The sequence below is a fragment of the Labrus bergylta genome, chromosome 16 (assembly GCF_963930695.1).
Source record: "Labrus bergylta chromosome 16, fLabBer1.1, whole genome shotgun sequence".
Classification (NCBI taxonomy): Eukaryota; Metazoa; Chordata; class Actinopteri; order Labriformes; family Labridae; genus Labrus; species Labrus bergylta.
The window spans coordinates 18,242,553-18,262,085 of record NC_089210.1 but is presented as its reverse complement, the minus strand read 5'-3'; the positions used below and the strand labels follow the sequence as shown (position 1 = coordinate 18,262,085).

The 19,533-nt window shown below is 41.6% G+C and overlaps 1 protein-coding gene across 2 annotated transcripts in view; it reads right to left on the bottom strand.

Annotated features, from left to right (window-relative positions):
* The window catches only part of LOC110000629 (Na(+)/H(+) exchange regulatory cofactor NHE-RF2), a 36,526-nt gene that overhangs the window by 5,833 nt on the left and 11,160 nt on the right, over positions 1-19,533 (bottom strand). For both annotated transcript variants that reach the window (XM_065964896.1, XM_029281640.2), the window contains exon 4: positions 5,148-5,381. In XM_065964896.1, coding sequence (XP_065820968.1) covers positions 5,148-5,381 — 234 coding nt within the window. The remainder of the gene's footprint in view (positions 1-5,147; positions 5,382-19,533) is intronic.

Here is a 19,533-nt window from a genome sequence, read left to right as displayed (position 1 = left end):
TTTTGTTTGAGAAACTGCAGACGAGCCTTGGCTGGATCAAAACAAACTGTTTCTGATGCGTCTGCACATCTGTGAAGATGACACATGTGTGACTTTTAACCCTTCTGTCTCCACTTTGTGTTTTTAATGTCGGTGTTGACATAAACCAGAGCCCTGCGTTGAACCTGCAGGTGATGCTGTAACCTGTTATCCGATATGTAACATCTGCACGGCCTAACGCTCTCATAACTGCTCATCATGTTCCTCCTGGTGGGAAGAGTGAGCGGCACAGTCTGCATATCACAAATGAAATCTTAAATCAAATTAAATCACAAACAAATATATTTTTAAGGCCCTACATTGATTACCCGTGTATCTCTGCCTGACCACGTCTGCATGCTTTGCGCTAAATGCTGATGATTCAATGCTGCTTTAAGGATGTTTAGCAGGTATGATGTTTGCAACAAAAGGCAGTCAAAGTTTAGCATCTTTGCATGCTCACATTTTCTCATTTGTGCAAAATAAAAACAGGAAACGCATCAAAGATTCATCTACAGCGTACATTCTGTACATAATTTACAGTAATGAACTGTCAAAATGTGGCTAGAATATTTTGTAAATCCACATTAGTACATTCATTTACTAGATATTAATCCCTAGTATTTTCTTTAAGCTCTAAAATACAGTAGAAGAAACAGTAAAAATGACTTCACTCAGTGCATTTCTGTAACTTTACAGTGAAAGGTTTGACCGTGTTCAGTTAAAGCTGATGACAGTTTGATTCGTTAACACGCTGGGGGTGCAGGTAGCGTAGTGGTTGGTGCGCGCGCCCCATGTACAGAGGTAGTTTAGTCCTCCAAGCGGGCGGCCCGGGTTCAAATCTGACCTGTGGCTCTTCTCCCACTCTCTCTCTCTCTCTCTCTTAGATTTTTGGCTATATCAACAAAAAGCCCAAAATCAAACATTTAAAACAAAAGAAACTCACAAGTGTATGAGCAAAATATAAAACACAGGAAGTCAACAAACCGAAGAGTGTTGTCACTAGTTTTATTTTTCATAAATGTACATCCTTTGTTAAAAACAAAAGGTCTAGCTTTTGCTTTGAAAGGTTTTCTACAAGGTGGACAAGGATGGATTAAGTGTGCGTGCTGATTAGTGGGATGTCATGAAAGCAGCCTCTGACATGTAAACAGAGAAGTGAGTGTGATGCAGTTTTGTACATCCTGTGAAGTAAGTGAGAGGTTCAGAATATAATGTTTTGAATGCAGTCAGAGCAGGCAGACTGATGAGGCGTTCACTGCCGCCTCTTCTGCCAAACATCCACACAAAGCTGAGTGCTCGCCGCTGCTGATGATCCACCTCCAGGGTTAATGGGGCGTGGTGAGAGAAAAAAAGAAACTGAGAGACAACGGGAGAGGGAGATCTGTCATGGTTGTTCGCCTCGCTAACAAGCTGCTGACAGATAACACAAGCGGTGTCTTGGTGCATCGACGGTTACAGCTATCACACACACACACACACACACACACATGAAGCAGCCAACTTAGTCATCAGAGGCTCAGATTTTCAGTCCAAACAGAACTAAAAAAAAAACAGAGATACAGTTATCAGGCTGTTATTAAGTCCAACATTTAGCATTACTGCAACTCACTTTTCATCTTCCTGATCGAAATATCCTTCAACCGTTTACAACTAGTTCAACATGCTGCAGCCAGACTATCAACCAGGTCCCCCAAAGGGTCACACATCACTTTGATTCTGACTTCCCCTTAATTTCAAATCAAGATTCTTTTAAAGCCCTGTATGGACCAGCCTACCACACAGAACATCTGCGGCCTTACACTCCCAGCAGGTCTCTCAGGTCCTCTGATCAGGGTTTGCTGGTGGGTTCACACTCCAGACTGAAGACCAACAGAGTCTTTTGAGGTCGTACCTCCAACACTTTGGAACGCTCTGCCTTTGGGCGCCGTTGACTCTTTTAAAAAGTAACTTAAAGGCTTTATATGCGATTTTTTGATCCAGCAGATGTCGCCCTTGAGCACCAGCATGAAACCAAAACAACTCGCGCTGCATTGTTGTGTTAGCATGCTAATGCTAGCGAGAAACACAGTTAAGCAGTGAGTACAGTATGTTATTCTTCTTTTCTCTAGTCCCTCAATTAAACAACTTTTATACACGAGGGGAGGAGTCAGCCAGCTGTCCCGGTGATGTAAACAAACTGAAGATAGGACTCGGAAGACTCGGAAAACATCACAGACAGTGGGACTCGGGTGTTATTTTCAGAGGATATACTTGATTTATATTACATTTAAGTGTGAAAAATCACATATAAAGACTTTAAGACCTCTTTATAAATATATTCAGGTTGCCATGATATCAACAAATAAAAGCAACAATATCTCTTACAATAGTATATCATATTGTGTGTCATGTGGCTTTGTAATTTCCCACCTTGGTAAAAGTTTGTTTTTGCTTGAAAAGTGACTCAAAAGCTTGTTAATTGAGCTGTAATCAAACGATGAACTATCAGACATCTCATCTTTACTTTGCTTCATGTATGCATCGAGTCAAACAAATAAAATTGCTTCTAACTGACATACATTTCTCGAGGGCCCCTCATCCTTCATTTGTTTGAGAGCATGTTAATGCGATCCTCATTGAGTGTCTCCATGGACAAATGAAGCTCTATGTGACATCTGTTCCTGTCATCAGTGACCTGCAGCAGGATGTTCCCACACACACTCAGCAGACAGAAAATGTTCTGCATCTGCTGCTGATGACAAGACTTTAACTTCAATATGAAGAACAAAAAACTCCTTCAGGGGCCTCGTTTGAAAAAACAACACAACAGAGATGAAGTGAAGGCACAGGAGGATTTGATGAAGGACTCAATGGTAGTGTTAAAAACCATCAGATAAGGTTGTTCAGGACTACGATCAATACAGAGAAGAAATTAAAACCACAACGTATAGCTTATTAGTGGTTATCTTTGTCATGATTCACTCGTGTTTAATTTGTTTATTCCTTATTTTGTCGTCATTTCCTGTTTTATTTTGTCACTTCCTGTCCTCATGTTTGTCTATTCCCTGTGTGTATTTTGTACAGTTTAGTCTTTAGTGTTTCCTGTTTTATTTTGTAGGTTTCTGGTCTAGTTTTACTTCCTCCCTTTTTGTGTTTCCCTCCTTTTTTTTTAAGTGGCCTGATTGTCCTCACCTGTGTCTCGTCAGTCTCACCTGTGTTTGATTGACCCCTGTATTTAGTCTCTAGTTTCTTCCCTTCTGTTTCAGTTCATTGTTCAATGTATGTGTATTTGTTCCGCTGACTTTTGTTGAGATTTGTCTTTTGAACTGAAAAAAGTAAGCTTTTGTGTTTGATTAAATATTTTGTTGAATCTGCACTTCGGTCCTCTACGTTTGTTTTTGAATGCCTGTGTGACCGTCTTAGCTTAGCATGAAGGCAAGAAAACGGGGAAACAGCTAGCTTTACTTCAAGACGTGTCTGCTTTGCTGCCATGAAATGCTTTCTCTGCACTTTTTGTTGTTTGAGTAGATTCACCCAAAATTATACTAAAGTGAGTTTTTTTTGCCTTAAAGCAAAGCTAAGATATTTGTTTCACAAACAAATAGGCAAGAGCTAAATTTATCCTGCAGGCTAGTTGACGACTCTCTTCCTAAAACTGCATTTTCATACTTTAGATTCATGTTCAGTAAACCGGGATGTATAATTTCATGAGAAGCATCTATAAGCTCTCTGCATATCCGTTTAACATTTCCTATCAAATACAACCAGCAGATTTATGAAATCTAATCAAAAAGTCTGATGGGAAATGTACCCAAAACGTGCAGAAATCTGGAGCATGTTTCTTCATGTTGAGGTGATCCTGACTGATCTCTGTTTAACTTCACTATCAGACCCTTTAGGGGGGTCCTGTTGAGCCTGCTCTGAACCCTGATTTGCAGCTAATGAAGTCAGAAGTCTTGGGACTGAAGGTTGAGAGTTGTGAGTTATCTCAGTGGAGGAATATCTTCTCATGAATATTACTACAAGGGTGTCATCTTTTACTTTTTGAACAGGGAAACGGTTACCTAAATACCCAAACTCTTATACCCCCCCCCCCCCCTCCTTTTTGGAAATTGGAGTCTATGAACTTTATCTTCATAAATTCACTGTTAGACTTTGCAGGACTGTTTTAAAGTTGCAGCCTGATTTTAATGAAGAAGTTTCCTCTTTTTGGTCCATGTTTCTTCTCTCTGCTGCTTTTTTCTCTCTCTCTCATTGATTTGAAATACTCTCTCTAGATTTTACAAGAGGCAGCAAACATAAACACAATTCCTCCTCTCCTCCCTCCCCCCTCAAACTGATTTTAAGTGCCTCCCCTCTCCCCTATGACCGGCCTCTTCTCTCTCTCTCTCTCTCCATCCTGACTCTCAGTGAAGATTGAGTCCAGGCATTCTGGTCCTGTTTTCATTCAAAAGAGCGTCCTGACAGCAGACACAAGTGTGACTCCTGCCATTTTAATGACAGCTGTGATAATGTTGGAGATGGGGGTCACATCTGTATTCAATCAGGTGTGGGAGAAGAGTGCATCATTTCAAATTGTCACAAACTTTTTCTGAAGCCCTCGACTTGACTTTACATTCAGAATAAAGATTTTAAATAGCAGCAGCAGCTCCTTTAGAAAGGGAGGCCATGATATAGATGAAGTACAATACTTAATAAAACAAGACAAAGGTGTATTTATTGATTCATTTGAAGCATAACCGCATAAAAACTCCTACGTACAAAGAGTTCAGACACTACAGAAGAGTGATGCTTCTTCACAGAGGCAAAAATGCAGTGGTGAGAGTTTTCTACACCCACTCGATCAGACTCTTCTCTGATGTGCACCAGATTAACCCAGAACCATCTATCAATAATCACCTCATTAGTGTTTGTCCTCATTTTTCACCATCCCCTCAACAACCTGCCAAGTGCTGCTGTGTCGGCCGAGTGCAGGAATGCATGAAAACCCTCATTCATCTTCTTTTTGTTTTGTTGGTGCCAGATAATTTACTGCCCCCTCACAGCTTCTCACAACTTCTTATCCCATTATGTTCTTATCAATCACACACATACAGCAGGCCTAACTGTAACACTTTGTGACCTTTGACATAGCGTGTTATTCTTACCTCCACCAGTCTGTCCTGCGGTCGGAGCCCCGCATGATCCGCCGGTGACCCCGGGTCCAGGGAGCGGATGTACTGTCCGGGTCGGGACCGGTCACTGTGGAGGTTGAAGCCGTATCCCATCTCGGTGCGAGCCAGGTGGCAGAGCCGGGGGGCGAGCTCGGACGGATCCACTTTGGGCCGCGACTGGGGATGAAGCTGGGACTGGGAGAGCGCTTCGGCCTGGACAAGAGCGTCCTGGAAGAGAAGTGAGTACTTTCTTAATTATGCAGAAAATAACCTTCGTCTTGTTGCTCAGTGTGAGCTCGAACTCATTCAAGTTGTTCATTAGCGTCTCGAGCACACATTGTAAAGCTGCACATGATTAGTCTACCTAATGATGTGTTTTTTATTAGCTTCACATGTTGTACTTTTAACACTTGTACATTGCATTCTTCATAAAGATGAAATGTGAAGAAGAAAAAACTGAACTGATATAGAAATGAAATCAATCAATAAAAGTAGTGTTCACCACAAAGACGTAAAACAACATGAATGACAGGCATGAGGGTTGTTCAGCTCAGCAGTAGATTGAAGATGCATGTGGGATGCTCTAGACAATTGAAAGACTAGTCGATCATTTGGTGGATATAAGCAAGGAAAGATGTTCTCTGTTGATCCCAAAGTAGGAAATATAATGTTGTTGCAGCAGTCGGCTATCCGAGCAATGCATGTGAACTTAACACTAAGTAGGGCTGCATGATTAATCGATAAAAATCCCATGCACATGCCAAGAAAAAGATGTTCCCTGTCAGCTCTCATGGAGCTGCACACAGTGCAGGAGTTGTCAGCACTTATATTAAACCTGTGTGATCATCTGTTTGTGATTTCTACCTGCAGACCAGACTTTCTTTAAGGAGACACACATGACAAGTTCTTCTTGATGCTTCTGCCATGTTGATTTTCTAAAGGCTGAAATTTCCTCTCCTTATTTGCAAAGTGGAGCCATTTCAAATGTTTAACCTCTATTTTTGTTATTTGCCGTCATCTCTATTCTTGCTGTTGTTTGTGTTCTTCTGTGTTTGGTTTCTTTGGCTTTGCTGAACGTCAAAGCACTTAGTAAACCTGTGTTTTACAAGGTGCTATGTAAATAAAAGTTGTATTATCATACCTTAAAACGGTGCCAAACATTTAGGCGTTGGTGAAGTCAGAGTGTTATCTGATCTCTGCTGAGCATGTGAACACAGCAGGTGACTAAACACACGGCTGACTCACTTTGAGATCTCAGAAACAAACACCTTACTGTAGATTTCACACAAAAAAAAGTTATGGATGGAAAGCAATTAATGCAAAAAGTCCTGTCCAAAATGTTTTTCATTGTGAATGAAAAAGAAAAAGAATCACCACACTTCTTCCATCGCTGGTAACTTAATTATTCTCCTTTTAGTCCTTTTTATTTCGAGCTTTCATTCAGTCACATTTCCTAAATCAGTGCACTCAAATCTCGAGTGAAAGCGTCCATTTGCAGCCTGTCTCTGACATTTCTAACAGCCTGCATGAAGACATTTATAGAAGCTGGATAATTGTGCCTCCAGCTCTTCAATGCCATCACTCTGATTTTTCCGCCTACACACACCAGGGGGGAAAAAGTGCAGCGAGGAGGGATGATGGCCAGCTCTGTAACCTTAGCTGATATTCTCTGCGAGGTAACAGACAGGTAGAGCGGGTGTCACATGACCAGATATGAGTGTGCATACAGGGTGACATGTTGTGTGCACAGGGACAGATCTGCAGGCAGATTATGCAATGTGAGGAGTCTACTGTTTCCGCTGCATATGTGAAGCTAACATCGCGGTCCAGCTTGTGGCTGCTAAAAATACATATGGAGTATGTGGGCAGAGAGAGAGAGAGAATGAGAGAGACAGACAAATACAGGAATGTAAAAAAAAAGATGATTTTGATAGAAATCTTGACTTAAAGTTTAATTTTCTGAATTCTTTCACCCCTTTAACTCCCTCTGTGATTATCAAACATCCATCTTAGCCACAACAGGGCCTTGAATTATCCCCCTAGAGTGTTAAAAATAACAAAAATCGACCTATATTTCCAGTTCAGGCTCTTCATTTTTTAGGTAAGCAATGCCTTAGTCTGCCCGCCCTGAAGAGGGAGGATAGAAACAGAGAAAAGACTCCATAAGCCCCTCCAGATCCTCCTTCTCCAGGCTGCAGAGGAAGTTCCTAGGGCGGGGAGCAGGGGGAGATACTTGAGAGAAGAAAATAAAATATATCCAAAATCAAATGTGTTAGCATCCTGGGATTGCAGAAATAGAGAGAGAGAGAGAGGAGGAGAAAGGGAGCGAGCGAGGCGTGAGAGCGAGCGCGTGGGAGAGACAGAAAATGAGATGCAGCGAGAGGATTGAGAAAAAGAGTTCAAGGAATGAATCAGTGGAGTTAGGAGCATGCAACAGATAAACACAGAGAGACATGAGCTGTGAGAAAAATCAAGATGACAGGAGCTTCCAGTTAGCGACCATGGGGAGATAGAGAGAGAGAGAGAGAGAGAGAGAGAGAGAGAGAGAGAGAGAGAGGCACATCTGAGAGTCATTATGTGGGGGGAGGCTCAGGCGTTTACCAATCTGACCCCCGAATTCCTCTTGAAGGCCCGTCTGAACCGAACTCACCACCCTGTGGGGCCAGTGCCATCTCTTATCTTAATGTTACAGGGGTCGAACTATGACAGATTTTTAGACTTTGGTACGATTTGAATCCTGTTTTGATACCACGGCAACAAAACTACAAGTCAAATATTTGGTAATTTCTTGTTTCTAACTACAAAAAACAAATACAAATACATTACTCTCTCTTTCCTGAAGGAGTTTGGTTGATTATTTGACTGAAGATCTGAACACTTGACCACCATTCTACGTTATTGTGTGCATTTTGAACACCTTCATTTTGCCTTTTTGATCTTTGGTTTGTCCCTTGTCATGCTTACTTTGTGCGATTAAATCTGCGCTGTGTATCCTCTAGTGAAGATGCTCGATCTGTGAAGTCTCCTCGTTCAGAAGAATTTTTGTAGTTTCAGTCGTAACGGCCTGGAGTTACCACACAACCTCTCCAAAACAGAGAGGCCATCAGATGAAATGTGGTCGCCCGTGTTTGTTTGAACAGTGGGTGTTGAAAACCTCATGGTTCTCGACCGAGAGAAAGAAAAATCGATGTCATGTTTTTCCCTTTGTCAGCACACGAGCCTGTCATCAGGAAAGCGCTCACTTATCAGAGCAGCAGACATTTAAAAACAAAACAAAAGTCCCAAAGGGAGGAGAAGAGGTCTGGAAACACAGTGTTCGTGTTTTTTTTCCAGGCCCATGAACGCAACCCTGCTCAAAACATGTTCCCATGGAAAAAGAAAATCTGCAATAAATCAGGTTTTTCTATACAGGAAATACAATATGGAATATTTTACACCCACAGCAGAACATTATGGAGTGTGACGCCCCAACACACACACACACACACACACACACACACACACACACACACACACACACACACACACACACACACACACACACACACACACACACACACACATTGACCTCCTGACTGCGGCACACTGAGAGGATGTGCTGTCAAAGTGCCATCCCATAAATTCCTTCAGCTTCTTGTCACAATCGGCCTTTGTTTCTGTCCGTCTGTGAGTACATGTGGGGGAGAGACCCGTCTGCACACTTGTGTTTGACCCTCTTGTTGTCTTACCTCATTCTGATTTCATGAAAGGTGACTTCTTTCGCTATATTTTGTAGATTTCAAAATGAACTGCAGAAAAACTTTGACTAAATTTGAATGCTTCATGCAGGTGACTAAAAGTCGCTGTGTCTTTATTTCTGTTTTCCATATCTATGAAATATTCAGTTTTCCCTTTTTTCTTTCTAGCTGCTTTCATCTTTGTGGGCGGAAATAAAAACTGTCACCTACTCATAATGTAGCTGATAAAACTTAATGTTAAACTCACTGGTGCATACATTCTCCTGCCAACTTAAATATCTCCTTCTGACTCATTTTAAAGGTTTTATAGACACTCATATGATGGATGATGTCACGCTAAAAGAGGCTAGAGCTGCATGTTTGGTAGCATCATGAAGGGTTAAATCATTTTACTCTCTTAGCCCCTCATGACCCCGATGAAGGCCACAAGCCAAAACATGTCGGTGTGATTCGTTAATAAAGTTGATCTTCACACTAAAAGTGTTTCTTTTTGACCTCTTAGCCTTTCACTCTTCATGCACCCAGCTTGGTAGTTGGTGAAGTTGTGCCGGAAAATCCCACTCCGCTCTCTTAGACCCCTTTCAGACTTAAACTCCGGACATGTTCTATGTTCGATGTGCACCTCACAGCAGGAGATTGTCCTTGTCCCCCTGACTTCATGCAGACTTGTTAAAGTTCTGCCTCTACTGACTGTTATTTTATGCCTTTTAAGGTTCACTTTTATGTTGTGAATGAAACAAGCGGCAACCCAAGAGTCCGCTTGAGGCTGGCTGTGGAAGACCCGGAGGTCACATACGCACCCCATTCAAATTTTTTTTTTCAACAATTAATCTGTTTTGATTTTATGAATGATACGAGTTATGCACAGGTAGACCAGAGTCTGATCTGATTGACAGGCGGATGCGGTGTAGCGATTTGTCAGGAGGCTTAAAACCCGCCTCCGCTCCAGCTCTGGAGCCTCGCTCAGACTGCCGGAAAATCAGGCCAATAATTGTACTGATTTGAGGTAACGCGAGGTACTGCGTTCCTTCGTCGGGCAGGATAATCTTAAGGAAATCCTGCAGTATGTGATGCGTTTTGCGATATCTTGTAGTGCGAGATTTTGGATTCTCCGGATGTGTGTGTGTTGCTACTCAAATTCAAAATCAGGAAGTTTTTTAAAACTCCTGCAATGTGAGCCAGGCTTCAGTCTGTCGTTAGGGCGAATGAAAGTTAGGCTGACTCAGCATTTCCAGCATGGCGTCCGCCATCGATGAGACTCCAAAGCCCCCCTGCAGGAACCAATGTGTGTCACTCAGGCTTTGTCTACTTTTATTTACAGTCTATGGAAAGTCCCCTTTTTTTTTGTTGAGGCTTCATTTGAACAGTGTGGTGAGGAGCGAGGGGAAAACCTGTGCATGCATTATTGTCTGATTCTTCTCACATTCTTTTTTTTAAAGTGAAAAAACTAAACCTGCAGTGGTGGTCTGTCTTCATGTATTTGTGAGTTTAGGACTCTTAATGGGAGCAGTCTGCTGTTTGACTGGAAATGAAGACTCACCAGTTTATATGTTTCATTTGTGAGTCTAGTTGCACACACACACACACACACACACACACACACACACACACACACACACACACACACACACACACACGTGTTATGAGTATATTTCCTTCTGAAAAGCGACGGCTGGCAGTGGTGTTGGCAGTCGATGAAACTCGATCTCAGCCTCTTGAATAATTGAGCGCCGGCCTGCTGCGATGGATGGATCATGACCGCTGTTAACCCTTTCACAGCCAAGGATCATTGGCTCAGCGCGGGCACACAACACAAAGAAGTGTGTCTGGGCACGCATCCATTCATGTGTGTGTCTTTGAGTCGTTACAAAGAGACCTAAAATCCTGTGTGTGTGTGTGTGAGTCAACAATGCCATGTGTGTCAACAGAGCTTTCACTTGCATGCTTCTAATAGGGGATTATGGTAAACTTAATATCCCCAATCTAATAAATCAGGCGGTCCAGTTTCCTTTCAGCTCTGAGTCAGAAGTATTTCCTGAAGAGTTTAGCTCACTGACGGCACACATGGCAAACTCTGTGGCACGGCCACATTATTTTTTTTAAGTTTATTGTGGGTACAATGCATAACACCCAACATATGGCATAAATTGCATATATATAAACAGTGATGACAGGGAAGTCTCATGTCAAAGCATCTCAGAGAAAGTCGATTCTGCAGTCAAACTGAAAGCACATGTAACTGTTTTTCTTCCATGGTACTAATATCGTTTTTTTTTTTTTTTTAATTTTATGGCTTTCCACAACTCAGCCAGAGTTCTGCCATGAACCTCGAAACTGTATCCAAGTTTATTATTAATGCTGTTTCTAAAGCTGGAAAAATTCGATTTCACGTCCACAGCTTGTTCTCCTGTTGGACTTTCTGCGGAGAATTTTCCAGAAACCTTCAGCAGCGTCTAAAACGGCTCAGAACAGCGACGCCTGCCGCAGCAGACTGTGAATCAAGTCTGCGAATACAAGTCTGTTTTTTCTGAGGTATACAGCAGATTAAAATAATAATTTTCATTAGTGCTGTCCTTACAATATATTTAAAATATGACGTGATATATCTAATAAATAATTTATTCAAGTTATCATCACTAGATTTTAAGCCATGGTTTTTATGTAATGCCAAATAATTCTGATTATTAAAGGAGCTCTGACTGGAAGAGTTGCTGATGTTGAAAAAAAACAAACAACAGTTGCATGTGGGACTCTTGTTGTTGTCACCATGCAGACAGCGGTGAAACCAGTAAAGCCAGTCCTCTGACACAAACACATGGCGGATGAACATGTCTTATCTTTTAGAGTTTCTTTGTGTAATGTTTCCTGACATCGCCCTGCATGTGCGTGACAGCATGACTCATCCGTTTTTACCAAAAGCCCACATGCGGTTCATTTAAAAGGGATTCACCAAATTAGGTAAAATTGCTGAGCCACTTTCTGGCCATTACAGCCCTACCCTTAAAACTGTGAGTGTGTACACGTGTGTGTGTGTGTATGTTTGTGTGTGTGTGTGTGTGTTTGCCCCCACATGCAGCTGCGCTCAGTGTTGCTCAATCACGGAGGAAAAAGAGCAGATCGGTCCAGTTCACTGAGGGTGAGAAAGAGACAGAGCGGAGTGGGAAGGGAACGAGAGAGAGAGAGAGAGAGAGGAAATGACAGACAGCTGGAGGAAGGCAGAGGGGGATTTGGAGCTTGTGAAAATGAAAACGAGGGAGTGTTGGAATATGGGAGACACTAGTGAGCAACAGAACAACATGATAAAGAGAAATAGAGCAGAGAGGCAGATGATGCACTTAATAAAGCGAGTGGGGAGAACATGAGAGCACGAGGACTGACTAGAGATCAGTCAGTTTTTTGCCTCTCTGCTGTGTCGTCGTTTTGTGTAACTGCTCTATCTGTGTGTGTTTGTGCGTCCAGCTCTGCTCTACTGGATCTGCTGAGATGTGTTTACAAAAGTCTGCTGCAGTGTGTCTTACTCGTGGTTCCTGCTGTTTAAGTGTTTCATTAGATCATAACAATCAGGAGGGAAACTGAGAGAGGAGCTTAAAGGTGGAACGTGTAAAAAAGAATCCCCTCTGAGGAGCAACATGATCAGATCAGAAAACTGTTAACACTGTGTGAGTCATGAGTTTTCACCAGAAACTGTGTGGACAAAAGTCAGCTCTGTTATCACAACTAGTTCAACACCAGAAATCTGCACCACAGCTTCAGGATAAAAAGTGGAACTCGCAATGGAGAAGATTTATTTTGTTGTCGGTGGCAATCTGAATCTCAAGGTTTCTGTTTATTCCACTTCCTGTTGTTGTTGTTTTTTTTCTGCCTTGTTAATTATGATTTTTGTTTCACGGACAGCGATGTATTTTTTCCCTCCCTCGTGTTGTTTTTTGTTCCTGTCAGCAGTTCACTGTACAAAGTAAATTTTTTTAGAACATACCTGTTTAAAAAAAACCCTCCCTTTTGCACTATTTAAGACGAGAGAAAACATGAAGTCAGGTTGTGCAATATGTCGCATTGAAGGCAGCGAGAAGCGTTGAACTGCTAGTCTAACAACGATGATTTTAAATGTATTTTAAATATGTAAAATAAAACATTCAAAAGAATAGTTGCATGAGGCAGGCATGAATGTGGACGATTGTTCACACCTGTTCCAAGTGGCCTGAAACTCAAATGTCAGGTTTACTGTAAAGCTGTAGGCTGAAACATGCAATCCAGTAGAAAACTCCTCTCCTCCTCTGAGTGCAAACACGTCTTAAAGGGTTCTGTTGCTCGAGGCCAAACTGTCACTGAGGACAGATGAGATCGTGATGGATTTGAAGGCCCACAGCTTGACTTGATTGAATAATTAGCACAAACAAGCTGTCACGCTGACACCACTTCAGACTAAAACAAAACACCCAGAGTGAAGGAAGTCTTTCTGTTTTACACAGAAGATTTATTTTACTCCATAAGCACAACATGTGTTATCTCAAAACTACGAGCCTTAATGCCAAAAATAACAAACATTGCACCACTTGTAGTCCAAAAATTGAAATGTCTTAGGTCATATTTTCCTTCAAGGTTTAAAGGTTAAACTTGCCGACTGTGTTTGAAAGCGCTGAAAGTACAAAATTAGAAACGCCTCAAACACACACTCGCTGATTCAGGTTCTCTTTTTGTCCCAAGAGGGGAAATTAGTTTTGCAGCAGGAGCACTCAGACAGACAACATACACAAGAACAACATGGATGGACAAATCAGACCCAATTAAAACTTTAAAGTCAGACAGAGACAGTTAGCTGTGTCATGAAATGGCTGTATGTGTGCTCAGGAGTTAGCCACAAACTTGATGCTTTGGGCTGCACAATAAATTGAAATGGTATATTGATAATGAAATATGAATGAAATATGAATGAAAATATGAACGTCCGCAACAAACATAATAAAAAAAGTGGAATTATAATATTTAAAGAATAAACTATTGCTCACTCAACATGTGCACATTTGACCTGTTGGAAGCAGACATGGGTCCCATGCTGTCTAGCTCAAGCTGCTATCAGATTAACATTTAGTGGTAAAAACAGCATTTTGGATTTCATCTTCAGGAGAGACTTGTTGCAAACACGTATACTGTGTGAAACATTGCAGGAGATAGGCACAGAGTCAGAGCTAATCCTCACATTTTTATATTTGCTAAATTACTTCATGTCATCTCATTAATAACTCATGTTATAACTCAAAACCCGTCATCTGTAGCAGCTGTAAGCCTGTAAAAACTTTGACCAATGTCTGCCACGAGGTACCAATCTGATGAACCAATCAGATGCCTCCCTGTCTCCCTGCTCGCTCTCTACCCAACGCGTGCACGAGCCCACACTCAAAGCGATGAGCTGAGGTCCGCCTCTGGAGCAACGGTGCTTGTGCATGCAAGTGAGGGGGCGTGGCTTTTGAGGGAGCACAGAAGGGAGGGGGGTGGGTGCTTTTAAAATCATGCTAGTTTTCGAAAAACTACCAACCATGCCTTTAACTGCCGGGAATCATGTGAATTCCCGGGCATTTAAAGGGCCCATAATCTGTTCTTTCATGCAGGGTTCTAAATTGTCTGTATTTTTTAAAATCACAAGAGGTATCGCAGGAAGAAAAGATTAAGCAATTTCTGTTTTTTTTTTCCGACATCATGCAGCCCAACTCGTTGCTCTGCTGGCCAAACAGAAACATAAACAACATATGCAACAACTCGTATTCTGTTTTGGTGTTTTTGTTTCATATTCATTGAGTGATATTCTGTATCTCTCGCTGCTCTCAGATAATCTGTGGATCTCTGTGGACAAACTGTGAGTGGAACTGATGAAAGGGAACAGAAACCACTACGGTCTTAATGATCAACACATTGAGCTGCATCACAGTGAGTCCTCGTCGGGCCTTTCTCTAGGGATTTTTAAAGAATGTCCTTTTTGGGAACGTGGTATAGAGACACTGTTTGAGACTAAACATGAACAAAATCAGCTGGTTTTCCATAATGAGGCCTTTTGTGAGTCTTGTATCCGCTGATGGAAACATGTCACACTGATACGACCTTTCTGAGAGAGCGAGAGCTTTAGTTTCCATGAGAACCTGCCGCATGCAGCTGGTTGGATTTCCATGGACATAATTCATGCTAAAGAAGCTGCTCGTCACCGCAGGAGGAGAGGGATGGGTGGAAAACAAACGGGAAAGATAAAACTGAAGACAGTGTCCAGATCACATGGGAACTGTCACCCCTCCTCTGGACCCTCAGTGACTGTTCATCAGCTGTTTCTTATCCAGCATCTCAACATGTCCTTCTGTTTGGTTTTCACAGTCTGAGCATATCATGAGGAGTTTAAAGACACTTTGCATTTAAAGAGAGGGGGGGAGGATACATGGCTGGTTTTCACCACCTGTCTCTTACTATCTGTCCTCACTCCATTCTTCATTCATCTCCTGTTTATTCTGCAGACTTGCGGCCTGTATGTCATGGTATTAACATCTCGTCTTTCCTGCCCTGATTCTTTAAACCCTCTCACTCGGTCTCACCGTTCTGCTGTCTCTTGAGTGGCTCATTACGATGACACACTCCCATCGCCGTGAAGTGAATGCAACATTTCTGCACGTTTGAATTTTAAATGTCAGTTTAAATTGTGTGGGCTGCAGATGAATTCAGCTGGCTTCGGCAGCCATGTGTATGTGTGTCACAGATATTTCAAAGTTAAATTCTGCTTTTCACTGTTCGTATCCCTTCCTGTCAATCGTTGGATTTAAATATGTTTTGATACTTTCCTATGGAGTTAGAGCAGTGTCAATATTCACAAATGCACACAGAAGGATACACAAATATATTTTATTCTATATAAATGTAAAACAAATCCACAAATGAAAAAAGATTCACAAATGTATTTCTGATTCACACACAAATATTTATAGTTTTGTATATATGTAATAGAAATCCACAAATATACAAACTGTTCAGTCTGCATTTACAAACTGTTTGTCATTTGTGAACCTCACTGCATTTGTGTGTGGGATTTTTGAGACATACTTTCCCTCTACACATATGAACGGCTGCCCCTGAAATCCTCCTGATCTGGTTGTTCACACATGCACCTCATCTCACAGTATCTCACACAAGTATCCCGGTCAGACACAAGAAGGGGCGAGGGGGTCTTCTGAGATCAGACATGACGTAAAAAGAAAGATGCTGAAGTGGCAAATGAAGCAGCACAGTCCACTAAGACGCCATAATGAGAATATTTAGCTTTATATAAATGCTATGTGTAGTTTGACAGAATCACAAATTGAGCAAAAGTAAACAGTTAAAGTCTTGTAGACTGCAGTACAGTTTTTTTTTTCTAAATCGGTTTGACCTGTAATTGATCATCTATATAAATGATCTGGTTTTTTGTATTTTTAATTTTTATTATATATACTTATGCTTTTTTAAATTTATTTAGTCATTACCTATATATAGTCATTACTATATACTTTTCATCCAGTAGATGTCACCCTTGAGCACCAGCATGAAACCAAAACAACTTGCGCTGCATTGTTGTGTTAGCATGCTAATGCTAGCGATCTTTATTATGCTCGTATCTTCACACTGCATGTAAATTTACCTGAAATGAGCGTGATCTAGAAACACAGTTAAGCAGTGAGTACAGTATGTTCTTCTTCTTTTCTCCAGTCCCTCAATTAAACAACTTTTATACACGAGGGGAGGAGTCAGCCGGCCGTCCGGGCAATGTAAACAAACTGAAGATAGGACTCGGAAAACTCGGAAAACATCACAGACAGTGGGACTCAGGTGTTACACCCATTGTAGACAGTCATGACTCACAGAGTTATTTTCAGAGGATATACTTGATTTATATTATATTTAAGTGTGAAAAATCACATATAAAGCCTTTAAAGTGTTTGTTTTTTTGTCTTCATTCTGTTTTAAATGTCTGTTGCTTTCAATGCAAATAATGTTCCTCTGCATAAAAATTCACAAGTGCGATTATTGTTACTATTATGCTTGCTGAAACTCTCAATAAAAAAATAAATTAAATAAAAATAAACAGTCTATGGTCGTGCACTGATCACAGGGACTAAACGTTACCACCCCCCTCCCTCCCACTCGCTCGAGGTGAATTCTCCTGATTTTATCCTGCTGCGTTCTCACATCAGCTCACTCTGACTTTTCTGTGAAAATCCAGGGGAGCTGTCAGGAGAAGCGCCAAATAAAGTCTGATTGTGAGGAATTGGGCCGTTTTTGTTCACACATGCAGCTCGGCGCGGGTTTTTTGTGCAACAGTGAACACGGTTTACCTCTGTGTTTGACTTATGTGACAGGTCAGAAATAGATGTTAGTAATGTGGTGTGCGTGTGTGTGTGTGTGTCCACACCCTTGTTATCAGTGTGTGGCAGATATTGCATGTCCCATTGATAGGATGTAAGAGTGAGAGAGCTGCTAGAGAGGTGGGGGATCGGAGGAGTCGTACGGTGCTGAAGATTTTCTCTGTTTATGAGAGTGGAGTTGAAACAGTTAATCATGAAGTAGTTTCTGTCATCTTTTATGTAAAAACCCTCTTTGCTTCTAGCCTCTCTGTTTGAATGTCTTTATGATACCTGCTGGAAAGGACCAATGAAAAACTTCATCTTGTGCAGTTTCGAGGAAAGAGAAGTTTTTTTTTATTACATATTACAAAAACATTCTCTATGTAAGACATCACGGAGACATAAACAAACTCTGTGTGCAAAGGGGAGGCCTAGAAAATGACACCCAGCTAGAGTTACATTGCTCTATCAGTGTGTGTGTGTGTGTGCGTGCATGCGTGTGTACGTGCGTGTGTGTGTGTGTGTGTGTGCAACAGACTGCAGATGGATATAAATTACTCTCCCCAACTTTCTTTCTTAAGCAGGATGAATCAATTACAGGGAATTCCTGTCTGCAGCTACACCACACATCCTCTCTCTAACCTCACCTTACCTCACACACGCACGCACGCACGCACGCACGCACGCACGCACGCACGCACGCACGCACGCACGCACACACACACACAACCTCCCTTCTCTCACTTTTACTCTGGCATCTGCAAAATTTCCCGGTTGATCCCTAAGGATAGAAAAGCCTCTCTTATCATCTCATCTATTCGACCCCTGGCTGTAATCAAAATTTGATCTAATGTTTCGAATATGTTGATGTGTGAGCCTGAGGGATGTTAGACACAAGGCCCCCCCTGAGTGTGTGTGTGTGTGTGTGTGTCTATGTGTGTGCAAGTACTGCGTGCAATCTGTGTGGGAACGTACGCTACAGTGAACATGTGAAGGGACTGAACATGGAATTTTCAAGAATATTAGCACTTCTATGGATACATCTATGAAGCTGCACAGTTGTGCAAACAATAATATGAGAAGCTCTTTCAATACTTTCAGGTTTTTTGGATCAGCAGTAATGAGGTGAAGCCTCTTGAGTTTCTTGTATTTACAGTGTTAGTTTCTCATTTCTCTCTCTCTCTCTCTCTCCCTGTTTTCCTCCTGCTGTCCTCTCTCTTTCTCTCGCTCTCGTATTGTTTGGTGATGCTGCTGTGTGGGCCGCACATCGATCACTCCTCGGCCTTTATACTGTACAGCAGACCTACGCTCCCCTGAGGTTAAGAGAATAGTTGTAGAGAGAGAGAGAGAGAGAGGGAGGGAGTGAATACTGTATTCATCCCGAGTATGGATTAGACCTCACCATCTAAATGCAAGTTTTATGATTTCACAAACAAATCTGTGAAATTCATTCCAGATGTTTCAAAGATGGCAGGAGAATGCAGGACTGTTTTCCAATATTCTGACCCAGTAAGCGAAAAGTAGTGTGCTCTATAAATAATGCTGAAGATTTGGGTCAAGCCTTGAAATAACAAACATTTTACAGCTTTTGAATAGAAGGAGGAGTCCAACAAAGACGTGTTACAGCCTCGTGATTACAGCTCGGGCAGTAATAAACTTTATTTCTGTGGCACTTTTCAAAACAAATTAACTGTGCTTTTGCAGAGAGAAATGTCACAGAAAAGCCAAGTTTCTATTTAAGACTTACTGGAAGTTACTGACTGGGAAAGACTTTAAACCTTCACTCTGAATCAACAGACTGCTAGAAAAGTTTTGTTGCAGGACCTGAGGTTGAGTGCTGTGCGTACAAATCGACAAAGAAACTCGCAAAAGCGTGCAGGAACACGGAGCGCTTTGAAAAAAAACAAAAAAAAACCCTGAAACTTAAAATCGGTATTGGTGTCAAGACCGGTTCGCAGACCACTTTTTTGGAGGTCTCAGGCTTCGATATCGATAACATTCTTTCACTTCATTACTTTCATTAGAAGGAAAACACACCTTTCTAAAAGAACATTGATATTTACTGTCTTGGTCTTGGTCTCTGTTATGTCTTGGTCTCAGTTAGTGTGATTACAAGACCTGCCTGCAGTATTCAGTATAAAACATGAAGCACCACAGTGAGGTGAAGCATTCTGCCACTCTAGTGAAATATCTGCCGGTGAGCGATGACGATGGAAGCAAAGGAGGCTCTACTGACTCAGCTAAAAAATAAATGACATAAAAATTCAAATTTCAAATGATGAACTTTGAACA